This window comes from Nilaparvata lugens, chromosome X (assembly GCF_014356525.2).
Source record: "Nilaparvata lugens isolate BPH chromosome X, ASM1435652v1, whole genome shotgun sequence".
In the NCBI taxonomy this organism is placed as follows: domain Eukaryota; kingdom Metazoa; phylum Arthropoda; class Insecta; order Hemiptera; family Delphacidae; genus Nilaparvata; species Nilaparvata lugens.
In genome coordinates, this window is record NC_052518.1 from 52,344,869 (window position 1) to 52,365,935 (window position 21,067).

At 34.8% G+C, this 21,067-nt stretch overlaps 1 protein-coding gene across 8 annotated transcripts in view; it reads left to right on the forward strand.

Annotated features, from left to right (window-relative positions):
* LOC111056735 (protein son of sevenless) overlaps nucleotides 1–21,067 on the forward strand; it is a 482,488-nt gene that overhangs the window by 378,994 nt on the left and 82,427 nt on the right. For all 8 annotated transcript variants that reach the window (XM_039443299.1, XM_039443301.1, XM_039443300.1 and 5 more), the window contains 2 exons: nucleotides 4,342–4,557; nucleotides 6,452–6,569. In XM_039443299.1, the coding sequence (XP_039299233.1) occupies nucleotides 4,342–4,557; nucleotides 6,452–6,569 (334 nt within the window). The remainder of the gene's footprint in view (nucleotides 1–4,341; nucleotides 4,558–6,451; nucleotides 6,570–21,067) is intronic.

Below are 21,067 nucleotides of genomic sequence, written 5' to 3' on the forward strand. Positions count from 1 at the left end.
TTCAAAAGCACATTTACAACGATACTATACTACATTATACTAGCTTCCAAAACAATTTCATGTCTCCCTTAGCTCGAACAATTTAGCAGATAATTAAAACAAAGCATTTTTGTCATACTTAATAAATTCCAGCTGTTTCCCACGCATAAAATCAAGCCCATAAACAACTGTTTTTTTGTATTTTTTTAATTATGACAAGTCACTTCTGACGCTTCCACATGCTGGCCCATAAAGCATAAGCTTATTATTATTAGCTGTTTGCAGAACAAGCAAACATGTGATTTCTTTACAGCATACTATATTCAGTGTCAATTGCATTCAGTATTCAGTGTCAGTGTCAATGTAAAGAGATCATATGTTTTTTTAACAGTCGAGTATGTTTCCTAGTTCCGAAATAGGAACATTCAAACAGCTGCCTTCAGCGCTCCAGGGCGGAGTTTTGTCAACTACAACCACGAAATTCTTTATTCCAAAATAGTTCGCGAAATGACCTGCAGGTAGTGGTATAGTCTTCACTTGCAATATTGGTAACAACAATGGGCCCGTTCTGGGAACATGAAATGTGGTAAATTGTCTGATTCACAATTTACCTGGTAAAAAGTTATGCGTCCCCTCGGAAGAATTTCGATAGATTCTGTACTAGAAACCAGTTCTAGTACCGAATTCCTGCCCTAAAGTTGAAGTCTGGTAAATTGTGACAGTTTAAATTTGAAGAGCTCTCATTGGTTGATCGAATTGTAGTCTGCTTGCTCCTCTGCGCATGCGCTGATAGCTTGTTTGTCAAGTCTGTTCACCATAGAATACATAACCAACAAAATGATGTTTGATAACCATTTGTTAAATGAATTTCTTTCGATAGGAAATTTGAAAGTAATGGAGTGAAAGAAATGCACACTTTTCTAGATGGTAAGTTTGTAAAGCAGCCTTTGTTCATTTACGCAGCTAGTAAACAGCATACTTTGGTGTAAATAAACTTCATAAGTGCGCACCAAAAGCTTGAACCAAAGATTTTGAAATGGCGTTCTATGGGAACATTTTGCACCAGTCACGTGATTGAACAATCTACCACTGGAACTAGAACAATTTACCACTTTTTTGTGTTCCCAGACCGAGCCCGATTTAAACTTCTCATTGTTGAAAACTTAGTGAGAATATTACCTTCATGACCTTATGATTAGAAAACATTTGAATACGATACGTTTCTTTTTCCAATCAAATTGTTCCAGATTCGAATAACAGTCTGTGCCTCATTCTGCCTTCTAGAAAATAGCTCTCGGAGGCACTGTCCACTGAGAGTGTGAAAGTTGAGCTCAGATGTTATTAGATCTAATAAGTTTCAAGTTATAAGAACTCATCTGAAATTTCATAACATAGGCCTTTATTATTTGAGCTCAATGGGTCTGTCTGTTATGAACTAGGCGCTATGGGCTAGGTCATGTTTATAGAATGTAGTAACTCGAGCAGTAGCAGGCAATGGTTTCTGTTTATCAGCAATATTATTCTTTCTCAGATAAGTATGACAAAATAGTTATTTGTGCAACTAGTGCGCAAAGTGACACTTTGCTGCAGGGAAAGAAACGTTTACGCACGAGCCGTAGGCTATTGGGGAATGGTAGTTTCTTGAGTGCAGCAAAGGAACTTTGCACACCTATTTCACATTAAATTTTTCCTACAGTTACCATTGAATGCAAAAAATAGGTAATTAGAGGTTATCATAATTCATCAACTTCTTGTGAGTGTTATATTGTGGTACTTGAACTGCTGATAATGAAGTATTGCAATCATTACTCACAGAAATGTTCAGAAGTTGATGGAATGGCAATAGATGTGATATTTCAGATTTATCCAGGAGTCAATTATTCTCATCTCATCTACAAAAAATCATAAAATAGTAGTACAATGAAGATTATAATAACAAAATAATATGATTGATGTTTCAAAATAATTCCTTTCTACATAGGTATGGAATAATATATTTTTACTCATTTCCCTTTAGATCCACTATTTATAGGGTTTTCTAACTTACCTTTTTCGGAGAGTAAAAATGGACTTCAAATATTCTTCTTTCTTGTAATCAATGTTCTTTGTTTTTCTTCAATTATTAGTCAATTTCATGAGCTACTGCTGCTGCCTACTATTTCACTTGGACTTGCTCAAGATGCAATCACTATTCTCTTTTTGGATTTTCTTCATCCAAATTTTCTTAACATCAAAACTATACAGTCATAAAACCAATCTGTTCGAATAATGTGGAATTACTATGTGTGAACTGTTGAGCAATAATTAATTTCAGTCTTCTATTCACATAGGATCATTTCCACTACACTCACACATTGAAAATACAAATGATAAAATTGCTTATCACAATACCGGAACCAGAAGTGGATACTTGTTCCTGAAATTGTCTAGACTCATTAACGAAATTATTTGCTATAGCTTGCTTTAAAATTTTCTGTACAGTTGATATTTTTTCTGTAATGGAATTGTCAACATAACCCTCGGCTACAGTCGAGCTCTTCCAACCACCATGACGTTTCAGTTGGAGTAGGTCACCCCCTGCTTCAACTAAAAGAGTTGCAGAAGTTCGCCAAAAACAATGACCTGTGTATTTGTGGGGACTAGATAATTTTAAAAAACCAGCAACTTCAGCTGGAACTTTGGCAATTGAATTCACGCCTACATTCTGTTTAGTGCAAACACCTTTATAACACTTTAGGACAATTCTATCTGAAGGCACAGCTGATGGTCTTTTAAATATTTCCGAAATATGTCAAAATATCCATAATCATTCGTGATGGTGAATACATGACTTTTGTACGTTTTTGTGTCAGGAACCTTTACAATGAATATGGACCCTTTGTCTTCAATATCGGCAACATGCATCTTAGTGAGCTCTTCACGTCTGCATGCGCCTGCTAGCCCTAATATTAAAACTAATTTTTTTCATTAAATAAATTTCATCTGGAGCAGTATTGATCAATTTTCCAACTTCACTTTTGGATAATGTTTTAGATTTTTTGGGTTGATAGCCAACATTCTTTTTTTTAAGAAATGCATTAACATTTTTATAAGAACTAATATCTATATCATGCTTCTATATCATGGATCGTTGCTTTTAGAATGGAATAAATGCTCCAAAGTGTAGGAGGTTTCATTATTTTTTAATTTTCAGCAAGATATGCCAAAAGAACGCTTTCTGATGGGGTTTCCACTTTTTTATTGTTACACCACGAAGAGAACATCTCATACCTTCTTTCATATTTTTGCCTCAATTTTTCTGGAAGTGAGTTTAGACTAACATTTTTAGCGATTTCTATCAATACTTCTGGAGTACAGTTGCTTGTGTCACTTTCACAATCACATTAAACACTATCCACATCCATTTTTTACACAAATTATTACGAAAATCAATCAAGAAAGAACAAATTTGCATTCAAAATACACATCAACAGCTGATTTAAATAACTAGTTGATTTGAATAACCTGTCAGTTTGAAGAACTGACAGGCGCGCAACCTAGTGAAAAAATCATAACTACGTTCATTCTATCCTTCCATCTATCTAAAAACAGTCTCCAGAAATTATTATTAGATTTATAGTCAAATTACGAAAAAATGCTCAAAGTAGCCCAAACATATATATATATAAATAACATATACACCAGACAATATTAATTGTAGTATTTGTATGCTTTTTTATTATTTTTATTCACATGGATATCAACAAACAGTAATTATTATTTAACCTCAAAATTCAAATTTCATAATGTGTATTTGTTATTGCTTGCAGCTGCAATAATAAATTTATTATCAATAGAAAAGGAACATTATTTATTACCGTATCAAATGATGAAAAGTAATTATTTAATTATGATTTAGATGAACATTATTCTTATTTTGGATTTCTAGATTGGGATTTTATCATAAATTCAGCCATTGAAATGATTCTTATCCAACCATGGTCATTGTAACCAACTTGATTTTGGTTTTTGCTCACCAATCATCCATATAATCCACTAACTATTTTGTGTTGCCATGTTGCAAATCTGGAGTACGCAAAGTAATTACTTTGCACACTAGTGTGGAAAAGTGATTACTTTGTGTTCTGTAATCAGTGCAGGAATGGTCACTTTTCAAGGTACCTAACTGTAGGAAAAATATTGTATGTAACTTGTATGATAACGTATTTACCACATTCATTTATGAAAATTCTGCCCTCAACTACTTTCCATGCAGAAACAATCATACTCATGCAGTAAATTATCATTACTGAACTTGTGACGTAAAGTACTATAATAGTGATACACTAGAAAAGTATTGTAAACAATAATTTTCATTTACAGAGGACGTGCTTGGGAAAATATCATCTAATGGAAAATCAGTTACTGAGAGGAAAGTGTTTCTTTTCGATGGAGTAATCATTCTTTGCAAGCCAAACAACAAGAGAACATCAGTTTCAGTGACAGGGCCTCTTGGAGGCTCTTCAAATTGCAACTATCGTCTGAAGGAGAAATTTTTTATCAGAAAAGTTGAAATAATCGACAGGATGGATACTGAAGGTATTTGTGTATTCTAACCTTTTTATTTTAGAACATAAATTATTTGATACAATACTAGAACTAAGATTTTAAGACTCCAAATCATTCAAAATGAAGTTACCAAAGTTTTATAGGGGAATTCAATTCACAAATGAATGTATCAAAGACAAAAAATATTGTACACATTTGGGATCTAAAAAATCTATTCACTCTTTGAAAGTGAATATACAGAGTGGGTGAAAAGTCTGAGAACAGCTTAATATCTCATACACAAAGATAATTTGATGGTAGGTATGATTGGGGATCCTACTCGAATTGAAAATACTACTTCACTATGACTTGAAAAATCTTATTCACAATTTTGAATGCAACTTTTTTTTAAAATAGGAGGGTGGTCATGCTATGCATGATTTTGCTAAAGAATTTCAAGAAAAAATGGATGGCGAAAACCGCACATTGATATCTCAAACCGTTTAGAAGATATTCACATTATTAATCAATACAAAGCAAATCAGAAATGAAATACATAAGTGGTATTGATTAATAATGTGAATATCTTCCAAACGGTTTGAGATATCAATGTGCGGTTTTCGCCATTCATTTTGTCTTGAAATTCCATATCAAAATCATGTATAGCATGACCACCCTCCTATTTAAAAAAAGTTGTTAAATCATGTATTGCATGACAACCTTTATATTTAAAAATAGTTATTTGTATATCTAGAGTGAAAAGTACGACTTTTTCTCCCTGTGGGAAAAAGTTTGAAGCCCGAGGCGAAGCCGAGGGCAGCAATTTTCCTGAGGGAGGAAAAGTATTTTTTGCTCGTGATGTACACAACATTTTTCCTCCATCTACATTTTTTTATAGAAACTGCTAACAAAATCATTCTAATAACTTACGTATTGGTGACAATGATTCCTAACAACATAACCTAAATCTAAAACCTAAAAACCGTTCATCTGATTGACACTGCCGATTGTGCTATCTATTGGCAAAAGTTGTAACAATTATATCAGCTGTGCAGCTACCAAAAATGGCTGACTCAAGATCACGCGGTTCAGATTTGAATTGCAGATCAAAAATATTTGTTGGCTGGTATTTTGAATAGAATAAAATATTTTGAAAATTGTATACATTTTTATCATCTACTAATATTAAGAATATAATAATTATCATACAAACATATATTTCATGAGTTGATCAAATTTCTGGTTGTGGTATTGAATTCAGTTGACTCAATGACAGACACCTCTATTATGCTTTCTCATCTAAGCTTAGACCTTCTAACCTATTACAATGTAAGTTTCAAAATAGAGATGCTCCCCATGTTATTTAAATGGAGTCACTTTTCCTCCCTAGGGAGTTGTTTCTGTTTTTTACTACCGAGAGCGAAAAAGTGACACTTTAGTATTAGGTTTCAGAGAGTAAAGTAAGTACTTTAGACAGTAGGTGGAGGAAAAATAAATTTGCATTCAAAATTGCAGATCTGAACTGGGCCTAGCTGTATGTTATTTTGTCCTGTTCACATTCACTGTCCATAATTATTATTAGTGTATACATGTTTTTGAGTCCCTCTGTATTCGATTTATGCGATATGTAGTAGATCGCTCAGGTTGAAGGTTCTTTTTAGTATTGTTGGTTCCCATACCAGATATCATCGGTACAAATTGAAATGGAGCTGTTCCTATTATTGTGTTTAAAAAATGATAAAATAATAACATTGTAATGAAAAATATTCATAATACAAACAAGTAGTTTCAATGATGTACACTGATGAATGATTTCAAGTTGATTTTTTGTTTCCCAGTATTTTTTTGTGTTTTCTCATGAAATAGATTTTTTCAAGAAATTTGTTGAGAAATTGTCTGGAATCAGAAAAATCTAGATATAAATTTCATTGATATATATTTTCAGATATCAAAAATGCTTTTGAAATAGCTCCAAGGCTACAGCAGAACATAACTCTCATCACCAAGTCTGCTGATGATAAGAATAATTGGATGGCTGATTTGATCATGCTCAATACCAAAAGGTTAGTCTTAGTGATGGATACATTCCCAATCATTATCATTACAATCACATCCATATGCACTGTGTATATGCTTGGGACAGTTGAATTTGGAGTCTGGGGACAAGCCATGTCAAATTATAATTATAATAATTGTTATAACAAATCAAAAAACCAATAATTGCAATAAAAGTCCCCTAGTGAGTGCTGCGACAAAGTTGCAAGATATAACTCTTCCAACTATATCCTTGTGTGAGAAAAGGACTCAAATTCCAGGCTTCTCTATGTAATCTAATATTGGTGGGGTGGTAGCCAATCAGATACAGGATTGAGAAAAACACCCTTTATTCTCCAACCCTCTTTCCTGGGACACACTGGAGTTGCCTTACTAGCTAAATTCTTGATAATTAATTCATATAATATTGTTAGTTTTATCAATAATTCCTGATAACTAGATTCGAACAAAATCTCTTCAACTATCAGTGACAGAACAGTCACTCTCCATCTATTGAACTGACTTACGCCAGGACAGGTAAAAACACACTACTTCAACTACCAGTGCCAGAACGGTCACTCTCCTTCTACTGAACTGACTTATGCCAGGACAGGTCAAAACACACTACCAGTGCCAGAACGGTCACTCTCCTCGTTGAATAGTTTTCCACTATTTCGTATAGTGCAGGCGATGGAAAACTTGTCAGCATCATCATTCTATATTCAGGCTTCGTTCCAGTAACCTGCAAAACATTTTCAAAAGTCTTTCTCCAGTGATTCCAATCCCTTTCAGCCGTAGGAGAGTCTGGGTCTATCGCTAATTCTCTTGTTTTGAGAAGGTTGTTCGTTTGTACATTTAGTTGCTGTTCCGTATCGTTTCCTTCTTTGTGCCTCGTCGGCACAGTAGTATTTCTCTTCGGCATTGTCAATTGTATCCAATTTTCACCTTCGTCGCCAATGTTATATTCTCAAATAATGAATATTGTATGCTCAATTAACATGGGAGACAACCACTCGGACGACGGAGCGCTCGGTCGACGTTGTAAACAAACCATTTACCACTCTGTCGACGTTGTAAACAAACCATTTATAGCTAATCCATGACGTAGGCAGCTCTCAGCGCTCCAGGTGGAATAATTTGCTTTCAAAATATGTAGCTCTATGAATCACTTGTTCGAAGCTTCATTCTTCAAAAAAGGCATTAGTGACCAATAAACGTTTAGCGCGCAAATAACCATGAATTTTAAAGTGAGAATAAGATTATGATTTTTAGAAGTTTGTTTCAGATGCGTAATAATTTTATTTTTCGGAAAAGATGTGAAATGATAATATGAATCTATGGAAATAGTTTATACTTGTCCTCTGAATTATATTTTCTCTGAACGTTGGACAACACATCCATAGGAGTTTATTCATGAAATAAATGTCCACCCTTCTATAGAAAATCAAGTGACACGAGTTTTGTGAGAAAATAGAAAAATAGTTTGGATTGATGGATTTTGGAACTGTAATTTGGACATAACGAGTTTAGGAACGGTTTACTATTGGGAAATCAGATCAGGTACCAAGATCATGAGCTGGAAAATATAAATTCAGCATAACTTAATACATTTTTATTTTATTTTCAGGAATAAGTCAATGATATATATTAAATTAAAATCAGAATAATAGATATTTATTTTCTCCTAGTAAAAAAATAAGTAAAAATGTAGTATGAAAAAACAATCAGATAGATTTTGTATATTATCTTGAGTAATATTACAATACCAAGGCGTAAAATAACAATCATAAACATTTGTAAGAAACAAATTTAGGAAGAGTCTCATAATAGAAACGACAGAACAAAAATTATATGCAATAATATAAAAATTCAAAGAAGGGAATACGGTAGTTTGTTTTCAGATGTTCATCATTTTTTATCAAATCAATAAGTCAATGCAGTATGTAAAATTACAATCATCAAAATTTGCCAGAAACATGTAGTGAGAGTCTCATAATAAAAACGACAAAACAAAAATTGTATACAATAATGATATAAAGAATTGAAAAAAAGAAATAGTTTGCCTTCAGAAGTTCAGCATGTCATCATTTTACTTCTAATGAATTCATGCGAAGTAGTGTAAAATTACAATCATCAAAATTTGAAAGAAACATTCAGAAGAAGTTTCATTATAAAAATGAATAAAAACAACAAAACAAAAATACAGTAATAATAATATTTAGAAAATCCAAAAATTGAATAGTTTATTTTCAGGTGTATGGTGTGTATCATGTCACAGTCCCAAACTATTTCCATAGTATCTTTTCAATATATTTCCCAAATATATTTATCAACTAGCATAAACAACATTACTATAATCCAATTACAATGTCAGACAGAGAATTCATTTTTTCATTATTTAACCTGCAAACTTAAGTCAAGTGATCATAATGCACAATGGAACTGAAGCCACAAGTGAAATAGAAAATGTAGTTGGACTTATACAGTACGAGCTTTGATTCAGTAAATGTACATGGGACATAATGGACTCAAATGGATATTTTCTTCATTGTATTTTTGAATAGAGAATTTTTCTCAAAAAATATTAATTTTTGAAAAAGTTATTCGTTTAAAAAAACTCAATTTTAGTATTTTTATTTATATTTAATATTATTGATTACCTACCTACTTATTCCATTATCTCACAAAGGTAATAATCAGAAAAAAGTTTTAGTCCTACCGTACTGTTTTTGCACAATCTTAAAAAAATGATACACCACTTCATCATAATAATTATAATGTGACGGGGTAATAAATAATATTTAATGATATAAATCAATTTTTGATATAAATCAATAACCTATTTGAATCAATAAAAATTATTATTGATATATAGACTAGTAATATCAATAAAAAACTTTTATGGAGAAACAACCAAAATAAATTCCTGTTGCAATATCAAAAAGATTCACCAAAAACCAATCAGAGCAAAAGATTCACGTTTTCAATTATTTTACTACCTGGGCAATAGTAATTTTAGTGAAACCCTTCATACTCCAATATCACTATATACATCATCTACTTCTGATCAAAGAAATAATGAGAGTGTAGAATATTATTCAATGACCGAGCGAAGTGAGGTCCAAGATTCAAGTTGACGGTTTTGCATTTCTCTTGATGTGTGTTCCACATTCACAGCGAAACACTGTATTTACAGCCTGGTTGCACAAAATCCGGTTAAATTTTAACCGTGATTAATTTCACGAGAACCAATGAGAGAAGACCTTTTTGATGAGACGGCTTCTCTGATTGGTTCTCGTGGAATTGATCACAATTAAAACTTAACCGGCTTTCTAGTTTTTCGAAAATTTAATTTAAACGTGGACTATGCCCCATTTTGGAAAGCAAATTTTCCAACTCCAGCTGTTTAAAGTATAGAACTTAACTAAATCCCGAGCTCGGAAACCGGTCCTTAATGCCCTTAGGCATTAAAAACCAATTTGCATAAATAGACGAAATACAGCTGACTCAATTTGTGTTTTCTTCAGGATAATAATATTATGAGAATAGGAGGAATTTTCTCCATACTCCAATATTACTTGCTTTCTTTGTAACGTGGGTCCCATCTGACCGAATCCCAAAAGGTCGAAGAGTATACTTTCCCATATAGTCGAATCCCATATAGCTGATGAGATTCGATCAATTGCGACAAACTACAACATTTTTCTATCAAATGAGATTCGACTATTTGAGAATCGGTCAGATGGGAAAATGAAATCTTCGACCTTTTGCGACAGTTGAGATTTTCGGCCAAATGAGATTACTATTAGAACTTTTCGATCATTTGGGATTCGACCATTTGGGAAAGTTCAAGTTTAGTGGCATGTCAAATGACCGATTCCCATTTGGCCGAAATTATTATTTTGTTGCAAAAGATCGAAAATTGAAGAATCCCAAATGGTAGAATTGAAACTTGTACTTTCCCATATGGTCGAATCCCAAATGATCGAAAAGTTTTAATAGTAATCTCATTTGGCCGAAAATCTCAGCTGTCGCAAAAGGTCGAAAATTTGATTTTCCCATCTGACCGATTCTCAAAAAGTCGAATCCCATTTGATAGAAAAATGTTGCAGTTCGTCGCAAATGGTCGAATCGTATTAGGTAGAAGAGTTTTGTTTTCCCATATGGTCGAATCTCATCTAGCCGATGAGATTCGATCATTTGCGACAAACTAAAATATTTTTCTACCAAATGGGATTCGACTGTTTGAGAATCGGTCAGATGGGAAAATCAAATTTTCGACCTTTTGCGACAGTTGATATTTTCGGCCAAATGAGATTACTATTAAAACTTTTCGATCATTTGGGATTCGACCATTTGGGAAAGTACAAGTTTCAATTCTACCATTTGGGATTCTCCAATTTTCGATCTTTTGCGACGAAAAATATGATTTTCCCAACTGACCGATTCCTAAATGGTCGATTCCTATTTGGTAGAAAGGTTTTATAGTTTGTCGCAAATGATTAGATCGAAATCGGGATCTACTGATTGCTCTCACAATGTGTTGAACTGCGCCCAACTGAATGTAAAGCCTGTAGCACTGACTAGGAAACTCTGACGGCTAGATTCGTAGTTCAGCCGCAGCAGGCCTTTGCTCCCGGCATCCTTCAGTCTCCCTTCTCGGCTTTAGGGGTTGAATTTTCTGGCGCTCTCTAAAAGTTGTTGAGTAGTTATATTTGAATACTGAATAATTTATAAATTAAAAATTTTATTATAGATATTTTAAAAGTACTGTAGTCATTTTAATGAGAATCTTGTTATGAAAATACTTAAATTCTGAATAAGACTATGAAAAATTTTAAATTTAAATCAAATAAATTAAATTTTAAATTCAATTGAAAGTTTTGAATTGAAAAATTAAGTTTATAGGTCCTTATCATTAATAAAAAAAAAATAAATTGAAATATCTTTTAGTAGAAATGTGTCTATTCTCGATCTTGTGGGATGAAGTAATATATTTATTACTAGCTGGCCCGGCGAACTTCGTACCGCCAAATAGTTGATGCATCTTATGACAAACTTTAGCTGGATGCACACCTCAAAATCTATAACCCATACAAACAATCCTCAAATCCAGACCATCCTATTATTTTTTATTGACCAAATAATCAGTTCAATATACTCTTCCATGTGCGTGTACGATAAAATCATAACTGACAGATTAATTGATCACGCATATCATTAGCATATAATCGACGTTTCAATCACGCATATCACGCATTCAATCACGCATTTAAACATTTGAATATTAAATCATTTAAATATTTAAACATTAAGAGAAATGCCAAACCGTCGACTTGAATCTTAGACCTCACTTCGCTTGGTCAATAAAAGAATAATCCACTACTTCATGTAGGGAATTAGAACTGTGTGTTTGAACTGGTGGCATGCCAATTGACAGAATCCCAAACGACCGAAACGCTATATTTTCCCAAACGGCCGAAAACTACTTTTTCCCAATTGGCAGAATTAATTAAATATTGTAACTGGAACTTTCTCATTCAGCCGAATCCCAAATGACAGAAAACTTTCAAGAATTCTCCCAATCGACAGAAAACGTTGTTTGTTGCATTGAGCCGAAAGTGGTGAGAGTCCCAAACGACAGAAAGTGTTGAGAGTCCCGAATGACCGAAAGTGATAGGTTTCCCAAACGACAGAAAGTTTCTCTAGTTTGTCGCAAATGACAGAAAAACGTAGTTTTCGGCCGTTTGGGAAAATATAGCGTTTCGGTCGTTTTGGATTCTGTCAATTGGGACCCTACGGTTTGAACTGAATGAGGCATTGCAGTATATGTCTGTGCTACTATGAAACTCAAAACAGCTTTTATGTTTTCTCAATAAAGACATCTTTCAGCTTTTATTTTTAATCGATAAATCAATATTCAATCTATCTTCTTCTCTTCTTCTTCTTCTTCTTATTATTATTATTATTATTATTTCTCTTCATCTTCTTCTTCTTCAGCTCCTCCTCCTCCTCCTCCTACTCTTTTTTCCTAATCCTCTTCCTAAGTTCCAACATACTGAAATCACACCACAGCCCAAACTACCGAGCTTAAAAACTTTAATTTTTGCACTACTTGTTTATGGTAGCCTCAAGACATCCACTAAGAAAGGATTTTTTTTAATTTTTCCCCCTGAGGAAGCTGGGGCCCCCCAAAAATGTTGCAATTTTTAACAGCTCATTGCACAGCAAAGTCATGAGAAACTTTTTTGTTCAGCTACGAAAATAACTTAGATCTATGACACACACACACACACACACACACACACACACACACACACACACACACACACACACACACACACACACACACACACACATGATAGTTTCCTGAGATGGTCTCTTTTTTATAATAATCTGATGATTATTATACGTGTACAGAAAATTGAAAGAAACCTAGTATATCATCATTGTATCATCGAATTCTCTTCAGCTTGATCGATTTTTAAGCTACATTGAACTCAAGAAATAAGCGACTTGACACAAGCATTGTACAATGGTGAGTATGCAATACATTGATTTCCATGATCAATGTTCAGAGCTATTCTGAAGAATAATTAACATCTGGAGTGATCCGTGGTCTAGTGGATAGAGTGCCTGCGTAGCAGCATAGAGATCCCGGGTTCAAACCCTCTAACAACCAAAAGTTTTTTAACCAGATCACTCCCGTGTTATCGGATGGGCACGTTAAACTGTCGGTCCCGGCTGAAGTAGCCCATGGGAGTCGTAAGGCCCATTGACGGCTTAAATTATATATTCAGGCGGTGGGACCTTCCCGCAAGGGACTCCCCACCAACAAAAGCCATACGAATTTACTTTTTTTATTAACATCTAAAACATAAGAGTAATCATCTATACAGTCGAACCTCTCTATAACGAATCTCCACTTTACGAAATCCTCTACACAACGAATTTTTACCTGGTCCCATGACATTTATATATATTTTGGAATATATTTTGTCATTTTTTGATCAAATGCATAATATATTATTTGCTTCCATTTCCTACATAGACTCCTAGCCATCACAACCTGAACTTTTGAGTGTGGTTAAAGAATTTGGTCTTCTCTTTTGTCATACACTACACGTGAATACTCATCTCATCAAAGCTCAAGATAGTCAATTTCTCGATTGTCTCCATAGATTTCAATTTTGCTGTCATGAATGTGAGAACTTCTTTTATAAGTCCTGGGAGACATTTAATATTCCTTGTCCACAATGATAGAGTTGACAATCCTGGTAATGGTAAGTTCATTTTTAATCTTAGATAATTGTATGCTCTCCTAGATAAAGAACAAAGTGTTAATGCTGGAACAATATCACTTTCACAAGTCAGTATCAGAAGTCAGTATCTGTTGGAAAAAACGGGATTGTGTTCCTTGTATGTTATTAGACAAAGCATATAACTTCATTCATTTTCTAACGCAGCACCGATGATAAATATTGATGTAAGGTATGTAGAAGTATGATAAATCAGGCTCCAGAATACTGAGTGTAATTCATGGAAACGTTAAATTAAATCATTAAGACATATATTTTATTCTTCTTCTTCCTCTTCTTCTTCATGTAAATGTGTGCCAAGTTTTTTCGTGATCGGATATGGCATGTAAAATCTAGGGGCGCAGCTCACACATTCATGCCGGCTCAGCTCAACACATTCTGAGCGCGATCGGTAGAACCGGTTTTTCTATTTCCTTCTCCAGTTTCTCACTCGGCTATCGGTCTGATGGGATCTGATGGGATTCGATCATTTGCGACAAAATTCAAAACTTTTCTACCAAATGGGATTCGACTTTTTGCGACAAACTACAAAACTTTTCGACCTAATAGGATTCGACCATTTACGATGAACAGCAACATTTTTCTATCAAATGGGATTCGACTGTTTGAGAATCGGTCAGATGGGAAAATCAAATTTTCGACCTTTTGCGACAGTTGAGATTTTCGGCCAAATGAGATTACTATTAAAACTTTTCGATCATTTGCGATTCGACCATTTGGGAAAGTAAAAGTTTCAATTCTATCATTTGGGATTCTTCAATTTTCGATCTTTTGCGACAAAATAATAATTTCGACCAAATGGGAATCGGTCATTTGACATGCCACTAAACTTGAACTTTCCCAAATGGTCGAATCCCAAATGATCGAAAAGTTTTAATAGTAATCCCATTTGGCCGAAAATCTCAACTGTCGCAAATGGTCGAAGATTTCATTTTCCCATCTGACCGATTCTCAAACAGTCGAATCCCATTTGATAGAAAAATTTTGTAGTTCGTCGCAAATGATCGAATCTCATCGGCTACATGGGATTCGACCATATGGGAAAGTATACTTCCGACCTTTTGGGATTCGACTATTTGCGACAAAATACTAAACTCTTCTACCTAATAGGATTCGACCATTTGCGACGAACTACAACATTTTTCTATCAAATGGGATTCGTCTGTTTGAGAATCGGTCAGATGGGAAAATCAAATCTTCGACCTTTTGCGACAGCTGAGATTTTCGGCCAAATGGGATTACTATTAAAACTTTTCGATCATTTGGGATTCGACCATTTGGGAAAGTACAAGTTTCAATTCTACCATTTGGGAAGAAGAATCAAATTTTCGATCTTTTGCGACAAAATAATAATTTCGGCCAAATGGGAATCGGTCATTTGGCATGCCACCCTTTGTAAGGGCTATTCGTATTTATATAAGAAAAATATTGAATGTAATTTATAATCCAGCTGACAGTTGATTTGTTTTTTAATAGAATAACTAGTGACCCCTGGGTTATAGAACTCGCTTATGAACTGTTGTATTGATCTCTGAAATCCGCAATTTGTAATTATACCCTGAGTTAATGAGAATTATTATGGAAACAGTTTAATATCTCTTTTACAAGTAGTATAATATGACATTAGGTTCCATGGGGATCCTATTCCAATTGAAAAAAACTACTTTCTGTCGCTTCAAAACTATACTCCGCCATCTTGGATCCAACTTCATTTTTAATACAACTTCTTTTTCCAAATAGGAACGTGGTCATATGATACATGATTTCGATACAGAACTTGAAAAGAAAATTAATGACGAAACCTGCACATATATCTCAAAATGTTTCAATGATCTCAAAAATAGAGTACCCACATTGAATAATTGAGTGTTAGTAAACACTAATAGTAGCTTCTACTCACAATTTTAACACTGAACAAAAAAAAAATTTTCAAAGTCATAGCAACTGCTATCACAATAAGTATTATCTTATATGTTACAGTCAATAGACAGGCGGACAGACGTTAACGTTAATATAGAACTTATAAATGAAATAATTATGTTGAGTATTATTCAGCTGAAATCATGTGTCGGCGCATAAAGGACAGTCAGTGTGATAACTGCCAAATAGCAGCTGCTGATAGTGTATCAGAAACCCCAAAATTACATCCAGGGGGCACTCTAGGGGGGCTGTGTGATTTTTGGCAATTTTGAAAAATCTGCAGTTACACTAGACGGTATAATGATGTTTTAATATGTCAAAAAATGATCAAAAGTGATCTAAAAAAAGAAAAAAAATTACAAATGAGATATTCTACTTTGAGGGCTACCCAGGACCCCCTCAATTTTTCCACCTTTTCAATGGTTAATTTTATAGCAAAGTCAAGAGGAACAATCTTATTCAGCACATTAAAATGAGGTCATTCATTATATAATAACTCGATGGGATGATGTATGAGGGATGTAAGGGCAGTTATTCAATTTTTTTCCAATTCTGGCCATGGAAATTTTTGACCCTCACAATTTGGCAACCAAAAATCAGATTTTGTTGTTGAGATCACATTCATTGCCGGTCATAAATCACACCAACAGTTTTTTCATGCTTGAATCTGGATTCAGCAGCCAGAAAAACATTAGCCCCGTGAAAACTAACCAACACAATTCAATAGGGGGGATGCAAGGGCGATTTTTCGATTTTGGCCAATTTTGGTTCATTATTAAGGTTTTTTGCAGCCAAGATTCGATTGGCTCTGTATTATTCACATCAGTTTTTGATGTTGAAATCACCTAACCCGCCGTCTGTGCTGCTGATAGTGCATCATCAAACCCAAAATTAAATCCAGGGGGCACTCGGGGGGGGGGGGGGGCTGTGTTATTTATGACAACTTTGAAAAATCTGCAGTATAATAATGTTATAATATGTCAAACAATAATCAAAAGTGATGAAAGAAGAATCAGATATGACAGAATTCACCTTGGGGGGAACCAAGGACACCCTAAATTTTTTCAACTTTTCAATGCTTGATTCCATAGCAAAGTCAAGAGGAACAATTTTACTCAGCACTTCGAAATAAGGCTACATTCATTGAGGTTACATCCATTGCTGGTCATAAATCAAACCTAGAGCTTTTTCATGCTCCAAATCGGATTCAGCAGCCAGAAAAACATTAGTTCCGTGAAAACTTACCAACAAAATTCAATAGGGGGGATGCAAGGGCGATTTTTCATTTTTGTCAATATAGGCTCGTTTTGGAGCCTATAGGCTCGTATTTCTCAAATCAGTTTTTGATGTTGGAATCACATGACCTAGTGTCTATGCTGCTGATCATAGTGTATCACAATTTTGAAAAATCTGCAGTCACACTGAACAGTATAATGATGTTAGAATATGTCAAAAAATGATTGAAAGTGATGAAAAAAGAATAAAATATGACAGAATTCACCTTGGGGAGAATCAAGGACCCCTTAATTTTTTCAACTTTTCAATGCTTGATTTCATAGCAAGGTCAAGAGGGAAAATCTTACTCAGCACATCGAAATGAGGCTATTTATCATAAATGAGAACTGGTTGGATTGATATATGAGGGATGTAAAGGCAGTTTCTTGATTTTTTTCCAATTTTGGCCCAGAAAACTTTTGACCCCCACAATGTTGCAGCCAAAATTTCATAGATTCTGTCATTTTCACATCATATTCCATTGTTTAGATTGCATAAATAGCTGTCTTTGCTGCATTATAAAACTTGAAATTAATCTAATCCGAGGGGCACTCAGGGGGGACAATATAGGTGCTGTGTGATTTTCGGTAATTTGAAAAGAATCTACAACCAAACTGGGAAATAGAATGATGTTGAAACATGTCAAAAAATAATTGAAAGGGATAGAAAAAATGAGAAATATCAAATACAAGAGATTCGATTTCTGGTGTTACTCAGGGCCCCCTGAATTTTTCAACATTCCTATCTTCAATTTCACAGCAAAGACATAAGGAACTATTATGTTGAGCACATTGAAATAGGGCTATTCATTATATAAAAACTGTATGGGAAGACATATGAGAGATGCAATGGCAGTTTTAAAGTTCACCATTTTATACTGCAATCACTCAACTTAAAACTACTGAACTACTATCCTATCTAGCAAACCTGATTAAACCTAGCCTACTCTATCTGGCCTACCCAACCAATCCCACCAAACCTAATCTACCCTATCCATCCTCTGTGTCCTTCTATACCTAACCTACCTACTCATCCCTCTCTCAGTTAATCTAATTAACCTACTCCACCTAAGCCACCCTACATAAATTATGCTATCCAACCTACTCTACCTAACATACCTCATGCTATCTAACCTACCCCACCTTACCCACCCTACCTCACTAATTCAATCTAACTACTTCACTCTAACCAGCCTATTCCACCCAACTATACTTGAACCATTCTAACAAACAAACCCCACATAACCCACCCAACTTTACCACATAATCTCTATTTCTATTATTAGATGCCCTGTTCTGCTAACCTCTATCTCTACTACTCTATCCTACTAAACTCCACTCTACCTATTCCACCCTACTTAACCTACTCTACCTAACCCACCTTACCTGAACTACCCTACCTAACCTTCTCTACCTATTCACCTATCCAACCCTACCTAACCAACTCTATCTAACCCACCCTACCTAAACTACCCTACCTAACCTACTTGGGTGGGCGAAGCCCGCCTCCCACCTGGAGCGCGAAGCGCGGAGGCTGCTACCCAACACTATACAGTCATAAAAGACGATTGGGCGGGCGAAGCCCGCCTCCCAGCCGGAGAGCGAATTGCGGGCTGAGTTTTCATTGAAAATTTGAAGTTTTCCCAAATACCAAAAATTCTCAGCCAAAACTATGAGTTTGCTGTAAAAACTGAACACCAAATCTGTTGCATACTACACTGGAGGCTACGGGAAAACCTCCAGAACTTTCAATTTTTTTCTCCGGCACCCCTGGCCACTCCCAAATATTTTGGGACTCATTTAAATTTGTTTCCCAAAAAAAAAATTATTTCAAGCTTTTTTGATCAGATCGCCAAGTTAAGTTAATAGCCATAGCTAAATTCAACCAAATTCAAATGGCGACCCGGGAAATTGAGTTTTCATCGAAAACTGTGTGTGTGTGTGTGCGCGTGTGTGTGAGATCTTTTTAATGTGTCGGGCCTTTCCTGGCATCATTCCAAGTTGTTTACTGACCAGCAGCTGTGATCTAATTATTGAAGAAGAAGAAAAAAAAGAATAATAATAATAATAATAATAAGGAGAAGTAGAAGAGGAAGGAGGAAGAGAGGAAGAAGAAGACAATTGTGCGGCCGGAGCCCGCCTCCCAGCTGGAGCGCGAAACGCGGAGCCTGCTACCCAACACTATACAGTCATAAATGACAATTGGGCAGGCGAAGCCTGCCTCCCAGCCGGAGCGCGAAGCGCGGAGGCTGCTAACCCACCCTATTGGGGGTGCAGGGGGCGAAGTCCCCTGCCGAGCGCGAAGCGCGAGTTTCTAAAGAGTTGCTAGCTGTTCTAAAAGAACCCTTCCAAATTTATGAGTGTAAATCTTTTGATCAGACCCTTGTCTGATTCAGCCGCCTTCATTAAACTATTCTACTATGAGATTTGTTGAAGAGAATTCCTCTCACATAGAGCATTCATTTTATAGTGAGATTCACGTAAAAAGATAGAATTACAGTGTTGCCATGTCTTGCATTTCTAGAGTAGATAGCATGATTAAATAAAGTCATCCCAGTATATCTGATATAATATCAATTTTTGAGTCTTCTTAATAAATATGTTATAATTGAATAAATTATCATATTTTATTTATTAAGAAAGAAATGAAAGTGAGATTGAATATTTTGTGAGTTCATTACATTTCTTCATAATATAAAAGCAAATTGACAACATTGGAAAGTTGGAAAAGGATAGAGATATTGCTTTGACAGGCAACGATAGCAGCAACAATGTTAATCAGGTGCTGACTTTTTAACATTAATTCACTATGTTTCATACCAGATATTAAGTTGTACAATAAATTTATAAACAGAGTCCACATGGAAAAATCGGAAGTTTGAACATTATTGAAGCGCTCCGTGATGGTTTTAAATGGCTTTGAAGCGGTTATATCCAGAAAGTGAAAGTTCGTCCACACACGCTGAGAAGAGATGCCATCACAAAACACTTCACATTGTGATAGTGTCTTTTCTCAGTGTGCGCAAATTATACCATATTCATGAGATCCTAACCTAACCAGAGTGCAGTAGCATGCTAGGAGCTCATCAGATAAGTTGGTCGTAAATAAACAATGATAAAATGAAAAATTGCCAGAAAACGGAACTGTTACAAGCAATCACATTATACGCACAGTAACACGTAAACTAGGTCAAAAACAACAACAAACACTACAAATGCCAAAAAAATGTTTCTTATCCATTCGATTTTACAGTAACAAAATTCAGGTAGACCTACTTTATAATGCCTGAATACAGGCGAAGTCATAGAGGTATTTCTTTAAGCTAAGGTAACTTTTTTCCATTCAATACAGATAAGTGGTTATACACAGTCAAAGTCCTGGAATGTGGAAAAAATTAATTGTTGATGAAAACATCTGAAGACCACTTTTAATACGTCAGAAATAAACACTCCTCTACTCTAGGCACTTATTTATACAGCAAGTTAATGAACATTCCGTTCTTATAGACCAGTCAAGAAAAGGCTATGAAGGGGAATGTTTGGAAGACAATTTTTGACCCTGCAGTTCTGTTTAGGGTAGTAAGGAGGTAAACATATCAAAAGTCCCCACCCTACCCCATGTGCTAAGGGGGTGTGGGTGGTTCAAAGGTACCATTTTTTGGTTTCTCGCATATAAATCGAAAACTAAGAATCTTACGTACATAATTGTTATTTACAAAATTTGAGCTTACATAATTTCTTACAATATTCATCTCACGACTTTTTCTATACGGTATCTTCTCTAGTTTTCGAGATATCCGCTCTTGAAGGTGTAACATTTTTGAAAAAACATGTTTGCCTCCAATATATTTCAATTTTTGCTCTTATAACTTTTTAAAAATCGATGGGAAAAATCCATTGTGATTATGAGCTTATAACGCATTGAATTGTCTTCAATTTGATGTATAATTTCACACTTATGCGCATTTCCCTATAACTGTTGCAGCAGCATTAGTGTTGATTGTGTAATCTCCA